The sequence below is a fragment of the Nematolebias whitei genome, chromosome 17 (genome assembly GCF_014905685.2).
Source record: "Nematolebias whitei isolate Nwh7 chromosome 17, NemWhi1, whole genome shotgun sequence".
Taxonomy (NCBI): Eukaryota; Metazoa; Chordata; class Actinopteri; order Cyprinodontiformes; family Rivulidae; genus Nematolebias; species Nematolebias whitei.
The window spans coordinates 34,456,476-34,471,458 of NC_056514.1; the positions used below are offsets into that span (position 1 = coordinate 34,456,476).

Below are 14,983 nucleotides of genomic sequence, written 5' to 3' on the forward strand. Positions count from 1 at the left end.
GAGGCGACGCAGGAAAGAGAGGAGGCCAATCGCAGAAGAAGCAGAACAGAGAAAGATAACACAACAGACGTGGAGGAGGAGGTGCAACAACAAGAGGAGGTGGGCAGTAGAATAAAGTCGCCCACACATGAAAGTAAAAACATCAAGAAAAAGACTAAGACTAGATCCCTGATGAGGGCTGGGTGGTGCGGAGGCTCCAGAACCACCGATGACCACAACTGATTTCTGGGAACACGTTTGAAGGTGTCACTCAAAGCTACAAGCTCAGCATCCATCATTCCCAGCTCTGATCCGGTTTTGACTGGGAACAGTGAAAAAACCATGAACAGGTTGATGCTGTTCTGACGAATAAACTGTTTTAAAAACAATATGAAACAACGAACAAAATACAAATATAAATTAGAACATTTCTTAGCACTGATGTTCAATACGTTTTTGTTCGCTTCTTTATTACAAAAAGGCTAGAAGTGAGGATCTTCTGCTGTACTCATCCAGCCATAAAATACATTTACATGTAAAGTTTTGTGATAACTGTATAATAATATCTTATTAAAGGCTCAACAATATGTGATTCTGATCTCAGTCACTATCCTGTTTTTTTAAACATTTATCAATGGCTTCCTTAAATGAGTTCACTAGAGTATTGCAACAATAAGTTATAGTACTGTGTGTGTGTGTCTGACTATTATCAAAAACTCTCATGAACTAATTGATCAATTTTAATGAAACGTGCAGAAAGTAATCATCAGATACACATCTGTAACTGATTCAGTCCAAATCAAGATGGCTGCCACAGCCAGTGGATCATAAAAAACACAAATATGGCTACACTGCCGTTCATTTAACATATTGAGCTAAAACACGGTGAGCGTCGTCCTCTAACCCAATGGTTCCCAATCCTGGTCCTTGAGGAACACCAACCTGCATGTTTTAGTTGTTTCCTGCTCCAACACACCTGATTCAGTGATTTAATTACTTCATCATTCATTCATTTAACCTTTATTTATACAGGCTAGTTTCATTGAGCCACGAGGACGCGTTTAGAAAAGAGACCTGTTCCAGAAAGAACATGTAAAGTACAGACAACAATAACAATAACAATAAACTATAGTAAAAATGCAGAAGTTTTATAAAACAATAAATCAGGGTGCCGTAAAACAAGGTGAAACACTAAAAACAAGAACATATTTGCTTGCCTTGTGTTTAAAATCCCCTAAAGAAATTGAGGGCAGCTTCAGTTCCAAGGTGTTCCAGTAAGAAAAGGCCTTTTGCCAAGTTCAGTCCGCACTGAGGGAACGCTGCAGGTAATGATGGCCTTATAGCGTACGTTGTAACTGCACTGACGGCGTGACATGTGGGAGGAGATATAAGATAACAGAACAAGGAGGGATTTTTAGATGAAAATGAACGAGTGTGAGAGCCTACATGTAGATAATGATGACCAACTGACCAAAGAGTACACAGTGCAGTGATGGGTACGGTAGTTACAACAATGTACGAATTTTAGTGCACCATGATAGACAGAATCCATCATCTGAAAGCAGCTGGCAGGGGCATTCATGTGAATAATGTCACCATAGTCAATGGCCGGTAGAAAGGCAGCGATTAAAAGGCGTTTTCTGACATTCAGAGTTAAGCAAGATCTATTTCTGAAAAAGAGACCCAGTTTTAATTTCTGTTTCTTTATCAGGTTTTCGATATGTGGCTTAAAAGAGAGATGTGCATCAACCTAAATTCCCAAGCATTTGTAAGAATGCTCAGTAGGAACACCATGCATGGATGAGATAGGAGGAAGAGTTGCTGGCACCGACTTTCTGCTGGAAAACAACATCCCTTTGGTTTTGTCAGCATTTGGTGCCAGCTTGAGATGGAATAAGTCTGACTGAATGATGTCAACTGCAGCCTGTAGCTGGAAAACCTTGGCAACTGTTAGCTCGGCAGTAAACAACAGTGTTGTCGGCATAGAGATGCAAGGATGCGCCAGGAATGTTTTCACCTACATTATTTATATAAATTGTAAAAAAAAGAGTGGGACCTTAAACTGAGCCTTGTGGTACACCATTAGTGACTGTTAGGTAGCTAGATGAATTACCGTTATTCATCAACTTCTGCAGAAGCCTATTAATCACCCATTCCTTCAAATCAGGAGTCAAAGCAGGAAAACTAAAACATGCAAGATGGTGTTCCTCAAGGACCAGCGTTGGGAACCACTTCTTTAACCCATGGTCTGGGTGTGGCATCTTGTAAAAGTGCATGAAATTTTGAATGCATGAAAATGTGCATAACCCTGATTTCAAGGTTTGACCAAACCACTATAGCTTTGTTGTTTCTCAACATGAGTCCAAAGTCCTGGCATCAAAAGTGGGTGATGTGCATTTCATGAAGAAATGTCTAGTCTTTAATTTGGAGTTTGGTTTTATCCCAAGAAGTGGAGCTGGATGTTAAACTAGAAAGCTTTGGAGAGGGGTCTTCAAGTGATAATTTACGGTAGTTATAATGGAATAATTTTAAAAGAAGCGTCTCTGCATCCGTTTAACTTTTTAACCTCACTCAAAAACACAGTTCACAAAAAGGCTTCGATTCAGAACGTGAGGTTTACTCGGTCACTCCGACATGAAAACACTCAGAAACCTGTTGAACCGGTGGTGAGGTCCGAGCACTGAGGCCCGGTCTTTCACATGAACGGGCACATTCTGCCATTCTCCACAGCAGAAAGGCTCGGCTCACTGGTGGCTTCTACTGCGGGTTTTGTTGTCGTATTTTTACAGTTTGTGTGATCAAAGTCAAGTCGGTTTATTTATGAGGTGCGGCGAAGCTCGAACAAACCGCTCCTCATCCGGGAACCCCGCTCTTCAGACCTCCTGTAACTGATGAGGTGTATGAAAAGTTTAAAAACTGGTATAAGGTCAAAATGTGCTCACCCATTTAATAACTTAATATAACAATCAAATAAACAAAAAAACACATAAAAATATATCCATGACTAATTTAAATTGAGCTGCGAGCTGGTGAAGTCATAAAACGAATGGCAAAGATCTTGCCTGAATGTGTTTGTTAGAATTTGTTTGTTTGTTTGTTTGACGCTGCCGTCAGGAAAGAAAAGTTCACAAAGACAAAAATAATGTTTATTACAGTCTGAATAAAATAAAAACATAATTTACTGTCTGAAAATCAATGAATACCAAAAAGATTAGGAAATAATTAACCTTAGAAAAGGACCCTGAAAGCAACATGTATTTGTTTATCAAGTAAAACGGCCACCCAAAGTTTTTATTAATTTTTTACTCGAGTTTTTCAGTGTTTTCTACAGACCAGGACCGTTCTTCCTGAGGAAGGAGTTAAAGTCAGAGGATGTAAAAACAAAAGATCCTTTCCACTTAGTCTGCATCTGGAACTAAAAAAAAAATATTTTCTTATGATTATTGCTGCTTGTAATATTTTAAACTCCTGATAAATAGATAAGAACAGAAGAAAAGCGGAATATATTTAGAAAAATCTGTACTTGTCCCAAATAAACTCACTTTGAGTTGTAGAAATTGAAACAAATAACTCTGCAGGGTAAATAAATTATGTTTCTAATTTCCTGTTTAGATGAGTTAGGTCTAGCCCAACATCTTTCTAAAGATTAAACTCTGTTATGGTTTTTAGGGTTTTATTGTGTGAATGTTCGTGAAGCATTCACTCTTTTGTGATCCATTTTTCTTCTGTACATTTTTATTTTTTTGGTGCAATTCTCGTTCAGCAGTTTTTCTGCTATTTCAACAAATCATAAATCAAAACGTTCAGCTCTTTCAGGACAATCCGGCTGTGACTTTTGGCATTTGTGCAACTTTAGCTTTTTGAAAATATTTAGTCTTTTATGACATTTTTTTCCTCATAAAAAATGAATTGAGCTCATTTTTCATCCTTCAAATCTTTAGATCTGTTTACATCCTTTTACTGATCCTTTCACATTTTGTTCTGGTTCAGCTTCTTTGTACAAATTAAAACTTTTTTCAGCTACGTTCAGCTGTTTTATGCTTCTTTCAGCTTCTTTCTGCTCATTTCTGCAAGTTTCAGCTTTTCTACAATTTCAGCTACTATTTAGCTGTTTTATGTTAATTTAAACTTTTTCAGGCAAATTCTACATTTCTTGCACTCGTTTAAACTTTTTACAGTGAATTCGGCAAAAATATGCTCTCTCCACTTCCTTCTTTTAATTTCAGCTTCTTCTGCTTTTTAGCTGCTTTTTGCTAATCTTAGCTTTTTTCAAATAATTTTCACTTTTTTGTGTTCATTGCTTCTTTCAACCAACATTTTCTTTCTGCTTTCTTCTGCTAATCTAAGCTTGTTCTACATTTACAGCTACTTGTTTTTAAATAATTTCAGCTGTTTTCAAATACATTCAAGTATTTCTTAGTAATTTCTGCCATTTTCAGTCTAATTAACTTATTTCCGCTAATTTCAGCTTGTTATGCTTTCAGCTGATTTCTGCTTTATATGCTATTTCAGCTACTATTTAACAGTATTCATGCAAATTTAAGCTTTCAGCTAATTACATATGTTTGAAGCTCATTTCAGCTCTTTCTACTTCCTTCTGGTATGTGAAACTTATTTCTGCCTTTTCAGCTGTTTTTATTTCTAATTTCAGCTCTTTTTTTTATAGCTGATTTCCTATTTTTTGCTTATTTGAGCTTCAGCAATTATGTGTTCTTTCTGCTTTCTTCAGCTAATTTGGGCTTGTTCTTTCATTTCAGCTACATTTCTGCATGTTTTTATTTAACTTCAGCTGTTTTTCAGCAAGTTCTTCTACACCCACACTGCATTTTTGTAGGAAATGCAATGTCTAGTTACTTTCGCAAGTGTGTTTTCTGCAAGCTAAAAGAGAAGTCCAGCTATGTTAAATCAACAAGTTTAGTAAATTAATTTATTACCTTTTAAGTGTAATGTTCTTGAGTTTCTTTTTACCTGAATTTTATTATAATTTTGAACTGAAAAGCTCGGATCAATCCACTCCCGATTTGTTGCTCTGGATTCAGCTTTAACGTCCACTTCCCGTTTGTCCTGAGTCATGTTTACAGGATGAACCGTGATGCTGATTTCACCTGATACGAAGGTCATTTTGAGGTCACGGTGACACCACCTTCAGTCATGTGACCAGATGCTTGTTTGTGTACAGTACAGAGCGGCCTTTGTCGGTGTGATGTAAGCAAACTACAGTTTATGGGTGTGAAAGTGCTGATGGGACTCCCCAAACCCCATAAAGCTCAGAGCCACAGGAGAACAATCCAGCTCTCCTCCTTTGTTGGATCGGATCTTTGTCCTCGGAGGGTTGCTGTTGTGCTGCTGTTTGTGTGTTTACTGTTCCTGCGTGTGAACGTTTGCCGCCTGCTATAAAAGGCTCCGGCTGTGAAGTGACGGGTGATTCTGTGGAAGACGATGGACGTACCAGGACCTCCTCTGCTCGTGTCTCTGTTGCTGCTGCTGAGCAAGGCATCCCTGCCTGCAGCATTCACCATCAACCCTGAAATGCAGCTGCAGCACAAAGTCCTCCACCTGGGTGAGGACACAAAAACACTTCCAAACGCAGCTTTAAAATCACGGCTTTTAATTAATGTGTTTTCTCCTCTTAGATTGGCCAAAGGATTGTGGGATGGCTCACTTCAAACCCAACATGGCTGAGAGGATTGTCTCTGGGAACGAGGCCAGACCTCACTCCTGGCCCTGGCAGGTGTCTTTACAGGTAAACCACAGTCAGGATTCAGAATTTCAACAACAACTGGTGGCTTTACTTATCTAACTAAGATAAGATAAGATAGAACTTTATTGATCCTGCGGGAAATTGAGAATATTAGTCCATGCTGCTTCTAAAGTGGCAAGTAATCCTTTTTATTATAATTTCATGCAAAATGTGTGATACCTAAATAGTATGGGGACTGTAAAAGTCAAAAGATTAAAACATTTAAACAATTAAAAGCCTCTAAAAGGCCTTTACTTGTGTAGCAAATCAGAAACGTACGGTCTTCAGCTTCAAAATTAAAATAGAATTCAAGTAAAGAAAAACTCGAGGCACGTTTTTAAAAAGGCACAGGTTCCCTACAAAAATTAATCTTCTAAACCTGACGTGGACCTGATGAACAAAAAAACAAACACAGAAAAACGGAAATAATTTAACTGTTGAAGGAAATCTAAACACAAGCCTAACCAAACCACAGAAAGGATTTCCTCTCATTAGTACAAGACGTTAGCCCCCAAATTATATTTATATTAGTCTAAATGAATTTATAAAAAATAAACATTTTAAAAATGAGGTGGTAAGCTCATTAGACATGTATTTAAAAGCTTTTAGAAATGCATAATTAAACCAGAAAACTGGTTCTTTTCTGCCCTCTAATGGACAAAATATGCATTACATCTAACACTGGGCTATTCAATTAAATTGTCCATGGGGGGCCACAGTAATTTCAAGCAAGAACTATGAGCTGGACATCCAGCAGTTATTATTATTAAGCACGTTTGTTTTATAGTTTAAAATCTAGTTTTATTTAAAAATGAACCCACTGATGAGCTGAACTGAGCTCATCCGTGGGCCTGGGTCACCAGTTAAATAGTCTCGATCGAACATTGTTGAATTTACAGTCTGTAAGAAACATTTATGAGGAAAGATAAATTATTTCTACATGCTTTATTACTCAGTAGGTTGTTGTCTCTCGCAGGTTCGACCAAGGGGCGGTAAACATTACATCCACGTCTGTGGAGGAACTCTCATCCATAAGAACTGGGTCCTTACTGCAGCTCACTGCTTCCAAAAGTAAAAACACATTTTCCTTCATATCTAGAAGTAGTTTGGTGTTTGTATAAATTAAATGAATATAAATCAAAACAGAGTGTTTTTTTTTTTTAACACGTTCAGGGGTAAGGCTGAGGATCCTGGGAGCTGGAGGATCGTCCTGGGGAAGCACCAGCTGAAGCGTTCAGAGACAGCAGAGAAGGTTTTCCCCGTCAGGAGGATCTACCGGCACGAGAGCTTCCGTTATCCCACCCACAGCGAGCTGGACTACGACATCGCCCTGGTGAAGGCTGCCACAGACATCCTCCCTTCAAACTTCATCCGCTACGCCTGCCTGCCGCGCAAGCAGAGCCCCCTGAAACCAGGACACTACTGCTGGGTCACCGGCTGGGGAGACACCCGTGGTGAGTCCAGAACACACACGAATCATTCAAAGGTTTTTGTGCTTTAAAAGCACTTATTATGCAGATTGAGTTTAATCCAGCAGTTTTCCAGAAATGCATCGGCATGTATTGCTGAAAGGCGGGCATGCACTCAACGTAAACACAGCAGTTTATTCTGCAGACGTCACTTAAATGTGACGTTTTTCGGTCGCTTCGGCTGTTTTTGTAGGTAAAAAACCTCTCGTGGATATCAAGAGCAGGTTAAAACTTTTTAATATTTAGCCATTAATTATCAATATGAGAAACAAGTTGTGCAGGTTTTGTTTCTTTTTTTATAAATCAGCTTTTTTTTTTTTTTTTACCGTTCTTTGAACTAAAAGTTTTTCTTTAGCTCTTCTAACTTGTGTGGGTTAAAAACAATTTGAAGTTTTTGATCATCTTCACAAATTGAGAACTTTTTGTGTTTAATTGATCTAAACGGTTAAAACAGCTAGAGGTCAGAGAACGACTGAAAAGAGCTTGATTTAACTTTTGTAGAGAATAAACGTCTGTAAATGTTCAGGAGTTGTTTAGATCTTCGTCAAAGTGAGGTTAGAGAAGGTGGGCCTGTGATCGGAAGGTCGCCGGTTCGACTCCCTGGACCAACATCATCAAAATGTGGGTGGAAATGGTGAAGCACCCACACCTGCCTCCACCCTCATCATCTGCTCCCAAACAGGTCTCTCTTGAAAATGAGTCCTTGTGACTCAACGAAGACAACCTGTATAAATAAAAGGTTAAATAAAAAAATTAAATGAGAAGACTGAGTTTGTTGCAGCGTCTCCGATTGAAGAAGTCTTTTTGATAAACGTTAATCTGATTTAACCAGATTAAACTGAGCTAGCTGGATTATTGAGCGTGCCTCAGGGCATTTTTTATTAATTCAACATTTATTTATACAGGTTTAAAAAAAAAAAACGTAATAAAAACAGCTACATTGTAAAACGGTGTAAAATACTAAAAACAGGAACAAGTCCGCGTTGGTTTTTGCCATGAACTTAGCAGATGTTGGAATATCGAGATATATATCGGATATTGCGATTTATCTTAAAATATATCGAGATATTAATTTTGATTCACGTTTGTGTTCGTGGTGCAGGTGGGAAGGAGAACGTCTCTCTGGCAGAAGCTCTGAATCAAGCCCGTCTGCCCATCATCGACTTCAAAACCTGCCGGCAGAAGAAATTCTGGGGCGACCGTGTCCGGGACTCCATGATCTGTGCCGGGTTCAGAGACACCGAGGACCCCCCAGCAGCGTGTCAGGTAGGACCGTTAAAAGAGACGCACAACGAGTTTACGTCTGCCAGGCAGCATCTTCACCGCTCCTCCTCTTTCAGGGCGACTCCGGTGGTCCGCTGCTGTGCCAGCTGGGCCAGGACCGCTGGGAGGTGCACGGCGTGGTGAGCTTCGGCCCCATCGGCTGCACCGTGGAGAACAAACCCAGCGTCTTCACCCGCACCTCCACCTACATCCCCTGGATCGAGGCGACGCGCATCAGGGACTTCTTCATGCACTGAGCCAGGAACACGAGCTCCGCCCCGTTCAACTTTTCACCTACAGATGGTTTCTGTTCCACGCCCACTGTGTGAATCCATGTTCTGAACGTGCAACAGTTTGTGTTCTTATGCAGCTGCGTACGCCACGACCCTCTACGTATCGTTTCTGCAATAAAACTGATAAAAGCAAAACTTAATGTACATTTTTCACTTTAATTTAGTTGATTACACAGCAGATTTGAAGGAGAAACATGAACATTTAGCACTTCCAGCGATACTTTCTTGCTCAAAGCTAGAAACTAGGGATGCACGATATTGTATTTTTGGCCGATATCCGATATGCCGATAAGTTAAAACTTATTTGGCCGATAACTGATTCCAATACAGATGTTTTTTTCCTAGACCTACTTACAGAGACTACATAGCTTTCTCTGCTGACACAATGACAACACTCAAACGGTCGCACAAAAACAGCACTTTTTATATCGTTCAGTTATTTTGATGAAATGGCCGATATTTAACTTTATCGCTAATATCGTCCGATACCGATACCAATACCAATACCAATAATATCGTGCATCCCTACAAGAAACACCACTGAAGATATACCTTTCAATAACTACAGAGCTGACAGGTTATGAGTCATTCAGTCCACGCTCAGGATCCACACCTGGCAACAAAACACCAGAAGAGTGACAAGTCTTTCAGAAACGTATAAAAAACACGTCACACCATTAAACGGGACCCTCAGCGAGTGCTCGTATTATGCATTGGGTCAGGAACACCTCAGACAAAAGAGATGTTATGGGACAGTAAGGATTTCAGGAGTAAGTTTGCTTCTCTGAAACATCTCTAAACTCCCAGAATGCTTGTGGTCGGGTGGCTGTGGGAGGAAATGGGACCAACTTGCCATTCCCTGAAAAGAACACCGCTTTCGACCAGAGTGCCTCGGCGCGGTGGTTAAAAGCGGTGTTCTTGAGATATTTGGCTCCAAAGTTTTAAAACGTTGTGCATGAAAGTTCAGTACAGCTTGGAGGAGGAGGAGCCAGTGAGATGGTTCCAGTTGTTGTAGAGAGCGTAGGCAGAAGCTAATGCTAAACCAGCTATACCTCCGCGGGCTGCACTTTTTAATCCACCTGAGAAAATAAACACAGAAAACAATAATTACACCTAATATTAGGTTCAGTACAAAATATTCAGCTTTATGATGGGAAGTTGTTAAAATCTAATCTGTTTAACGTCTCTGCGCTTAAAGATAATCTCAGTATCTAAAGAATTATTGCTCTGCCTTCTGCACGTTACAACGTGCTCAGAGGGGTTGTACAGCAAATATATTGGTTTTAGTTTTTTATTTTCCTACCCGTTTGTAAATTCATATTTAAAGGATAAATACTGATGGTTTATGCATTTATTACAGCTGTTTACAAATGTTATGAACGCTTAACTGAAGACAAAAACACATCTGGTTGGCAGTTTGGTGCACTGCACTGGGACTTTTATCAGACAGACATCCAGATGTTGTTCAGTTCACACTAAAAACTTTTTTTTTTCGTATTCTGAAAACCTACTCAAAAAATATTTAAAAATAGCTAATAATTATGATAATTTATTTCCTCACGACAAACTCATGATGACTTTTGTCTTGCCTCGAAGCCAAAAATCATTTTGTCCACCTCAATATTTAGGGAATGTATAAATAAAATTTAAAAAAATAGCATCATCATATGTATTATTCTGCTAAATACAATGTAAACAAAAACAAAATGCTATATTTGTCAGCTTTTTAAAACAAGTACTGATAAAATAAAATTCTATTTGCCATATTTTAAAATTCAAGCCGACGTTTTGTGGAATAATGTGTGAACTTTAACAGTCGAACAGAATAGCTGACTAACATTAATGACTAAACATTGAATTTATACCATCTATTTCACGTAGTCTCTATAAAAGATGGGCAAATAATGGTCTGATTGTTCTGGACCATTTGTTTTACAGACATTTAAATCATTCTCTCAACAGCAAGATCAATTTTCCCTGCCTCCAGGTGATCCATTTATACCTGCAAATTAGGAATTATAGAACAAAACATGTGGAATGGGCCAATATTAAGAAAGAACTAGGCCTGTCACGATAACAAATTTTGCTGGGCGATTAAGTGTCCCAGAAATTATTGCCATAAACGATAATATTGTTTGAAATTTGACAATAATTAGTTATTGTCAAATTTAAGAAGAAATGTTGGATAATTTTTGTGTGTAGTACCTTTTTTTTACCACTCGATGGCAGTAATAAGACAGTTTGAACCAAAGGATGGATAGTGAGGGAGCAAGTAGGATGTGTCTAAGAAAAATGACGTGACATGGGCTGTCTCTCCTTCCTTTTTTTCAGTTCTCAAAATGGTGGACACTCGGTGTGGTTTGAGCTCTTTAGCGTAGCATTTTTCACACAAAGCATTTAATTATTATTATTTTTTAAATCAGTAAACAAGCTTCTTTTTGCAGAGAAAAAAACAACTTTTTAGACGAAGGCACGAGTTTCAACTGTGAATTTTGGAGCTTTGACAAGACGGAGGTTTTTCCCCCCGATCGGCCTGTTAGCTTAGCTCGTAGCTTAGCCTCTCAGCTTAACTGGTTTTAGCGATCCAAAAACACTATTCTGGACGGTTAAAACAGATTTTAAATAGAAAATAGAAAAAGGAGGGGTCAGTCTTCAGTAGAAAGAGGAAGAAGAAACGATAAAGCCAATAAATGAAAATGAGGTTGATGATTTTCATTTATCATGCGATAAATTGATTTATCGTTTATCACGACAGGCCTAGAAAGAAACTTCTGCCATTGAAGCATTTTTTTTGTGCTTGAAAAGCAGATATTAAAACAAATTAACCTCTGTAATGTTTGGGAAATTGTTCACAAATTTGACAGATAACATATTACATATTAATGACACCAAAACGCACACTAATGTAGAGAATGCGCAGTGGTGACAAAAACACGAAAGGAAACGACTCGTACCGCTGGATTTAAAGAGCGATCCTGCCAATGTGCCAGCAGCAATTGTGTTGAGGTCATCTTCTGCTCCTCTGGCTTTCTCGATCGCCACCCCAAAAACGCCATACAACAAGGCTGCGGTGATAATAAAAACACGTCAAAATGCGAGTCATGTCACAGTAAAGCTGTAAAAACTATTTTACATTGCATCAGCATGGCTAGGTGGTGACATCATTCCATTATAAGAGTGTAGATAGTTTAATAAACTTGTATGGTTTGTATTTAAACTCGTCTTACCAACAGAACCCAGAGTGTTGGCCCATGAAGCCCCCTGTCTGGTCACCATGTTAAGAATTCTGGTGAGAAAAAGCGACAGAAGGAAAACCTGTTTAAAGATAAGATTAGCACTTAAAACTAGTGGAAATGTACTTTTTCTGTGTACTTACTGTACATTACGTGGTTTGGACCAGGCCATGTCCCTGGTCTCCATCAGGCCCATCCTAAGACCATTTACAACTCCGAGTGCAGCTCCTGCAGTCAAGGAAGGCAAAGGGTTAACACCAGGAAGTCCAGTATTTGGACACCTAAACATGACTAACGATGATGTAATCCCAACTTAATGAGTACTACTATTTCTGTAAAGTAATCTTTGGGACTTCAAGGATTTCCGCAAAATTTTAAAAAGCCTGAAGGGGTTTTCTTCAAATTATCTACGAGCTTTAGTGAAGACAGAGGAATGTTGGGGAATAAAAGCAGGCTTACAGTTAAAACTGATTAAAAATGACTGTTCAATCTTTCCTGAATCCTTTCCTTGGCCACAGTCAAGATTTGAGAAAAACATTGCGCAATTATCTTGTTCTTCTTTCCTTAAAGACTGTCAAATTTAATTTTCGGTGCTTTTATTTAGCAGTTAAGCGACAGCTCTTCATGTGGACATCACGTTAATACTTCCATTATTTCACGCTGTTAGTAATCTTTCTAGCCAACTGATCAAAATGTAGAATGATTTAATTTTGTTTTCTTTTGTCATACATGATCATTTATAACATAGATGGGATTTCTTTAGATGAGGTGATAAGAAACCAGATTGAAAATTTAAAAACATTTAAGAGCAAAGCTGCCAAAAACAGGCTACAGAACGACGGTAGAAAACCAACTCGTGCGTAAACGTTTCAGGCATTTTTCACAGGAGAGATTGTTGAGGAACCAATCATTATAGTATGTCGATGCAGTGTTGGACGGGCTCGTTGTTTAGTGCATACATATTTATAATTAATCTGAGTCCCAGCTCTAACCAGCACAAACATTTAATTAAGCCATAATTAGTACCCAATATCACAAAGTGTCCTGGTGTTTTATAATACTTACCAACTAGACATGAGCCTCCGATGGCAAAGAAAGCCAGTTCAAACCTTCCCCTTATTTTGTTGGCCCCCATGGGTAAAATGAACTCATCTGTGTCCTAAAACACAAACATTTAGATTAATAAAGTGAGATAATATACATCACAAAACACATTTACAGCAAATAAAACAGGCTTACCTGAACCAGGTAACGAGGGTCGACGTTAAGGTAAGGGGAGAGGGGACTCATTCCTGTCACTGAAATACATAAATAACGAGTTACTGATGAGGCAGCATGTTTTAAAGAAGTACGAGATCTTGAAGTGAAGCTGCGATGGTTAGCAATGCTAACAGGGTTAGCATTATGGGATCACATGACACTTACGTGGGACACCCGCGAGCTCTGTGTTGGAGTATTCAGGTGCACCGCCGCCAAAAAGACTCCCGATACCCGCTTTAAATCCCCCCGAACCCTGTGAGTTGTTGTCCATGGCTGTAAAAGTCTCGAAACGTCAAACAGGAGCCTGGAAAGAAGTTGCTAACCGAGCCGAAGCGGCTAACCTTAGCAGGTTCGTAACTCTCAAAAATACAAGACGAGCTGCTGGAGTTACTGCCACCAGTAAACTATGTTCAGACACAATGTGTTTTGTTTTCAATTTAAATGTAAAAAAAGAAAAATACCGTCCGTTTTGGGCTTGAAATTCAGTGAGACCGTCTTGTCTTTTTTTGCGTCTTCTTGTCCCTGACCTCCAGCAACACGCTCTGCCGTAAAGCGACCACCCGGCGATTTGTTACGTCACCAGACACCCTTCTTCTTCTTCGTGTGTTTTATGGCGGGTGGCATCCAACGTTAAGATGCATTATCGCCATCTACTGTGCTGGAGTGTGGGCCAGAGTATTTTTCTTACCTACTTAATTTATATTCTTGTATATAGTTTTGTTTCCTTTAGAAATTTAATAAGTGCCTCGTTTATTTTGTCATGTTTAACCAATACCCCTTCTACTCTTAATGTCTCCACCCCATGTTTTCTTACTTCTTGTTTTAATTTTTCTCTACTCACTCTATGTTTTTCACATTGAATTATTACATGTTCAACTGTCTCCATGTCCACGCCACATTCACATTTACCTGTTGGGTGTTTGCCTATCAAATGTAAATTTTTATTTAATCCTGTGTGTCCAATCCGTAAACTTGTCATCACTATTTGTTCCTTTCGATTTCCTCCAATCATTTCCATTCTCCCTACTTTCTTCTGTATCTGAAACAGATGACGACCTTTAGTCCCCCTCCTCCCAGAGTCGCTGCCATTCAGAGTTAACTTGGTTTTTAATAATAGATTTTATTTCAGATTTACTAAATGCAATTTCCATGATTCTAACTTGTTTTAAAGATAATTTAGCTAGATGGTCTGCTGCATCATTCCCTTCTATGTTTTTATGAGCCGGTATCCACATAAACGTAACCTTTACTTTAGCTTGTGTAAGTCTAAATATAATTTCATAAATTTCATACACCAATTCCAGATGGCTTTTGGATGAAAAATTTAAAATGGACATTAATGATGATAATGAATCTGAACATATAAGCACTCTGTCTTTCCCACTCTGTTCCACCCATTGCAACGCCATCAAAATCGCTAACACTTCCACTGTATGCACAGCTAAGTGATCAGATGTTGCTTCATAATTTTATTTAGCTCGGGAATAACATAAGCAAAGCTTGTTTTACCGGATTCTAAATCTTTTGAACCATCTGTGTATATATTACGAAAGGATCTATATGAATTCTTAATTTTATCTAGTACAAAATCTACACAATTTTTATCTTTACTATTCTCTACTTTTTTTATATAGACTTCTAGATCTACAGTTACATTTGGAAACGACCAAAAAGGCGTAACTGAATGTGGCACTGCAGCACAATATCTTTTCTCTTGTATTCCCATTTCTCTAGCACATTTATTTG

At 38.7% G+C, this 14,983-nt stretch overlaps 2 protein-coding genes across 2 annotated transcripts; one reads left to right on the forward strand and one right to left on the reverse strand.

Annotated features, from left to right (window-relative positions):
• Positions 1–5,403: 5,403 nt before the first annotated feature.
• Positions 5,404–8,879, forward strand: zgc:112285 (uncharacterized protein LOC561476 homolog). Its single transcript, XM_037691170.1, has 6 exons — positions 5,404–5,539; positions 5,613–5,722; positions 6,696–6,790; positions 6,893–7,173; positions 8,291–8,454; positions 8,529–8,879. The coding sequence occupies exons 1-6, from the start codon at positions 5,419–5,421 to the stop codon at positions 8,706–8,708; spliced, it is 951 nt and encodes a 316-aa protein (XP_037547098.1). The 5' UTR covers positions 5,404–5,418; the 3' UTR covers positions 8,709–8,879.
• A 349-nt stretch (positions 8,880–9,228) lies between these two features.
• timm23a (translocase of inner mitochondrial membrane 23 homolog a (yeast)) lies at positions 9,229–13,873 on the reverse strand. The gene is made up of 8 exons (XM_037691171.1): positions 13,699–13,873; positions 13,403–13,615; positions 13,217–13,275; positions 13,043–13,136; positions 12,121–12,205; positions 11,972–12,030; positions 11,699–11,809; positions 9,229–9,823 (listed from the first exon to the last, which is right to left on the reverse strand). Exons 2-8 carry the CDS (start codon positions 13,506–13,508, stop codon positions 9,708–9,710), a joined length of 630 nt encoding a protein of 209 aa, XP_037547099.1. The 5' UTR covers positions 13,509–13,615; positions 13,699–13,873; the 3' UTR covers positions 9,229–9,707.
• Positions 13,874–14,983: the final 1,110 nt, after the last annotated feature.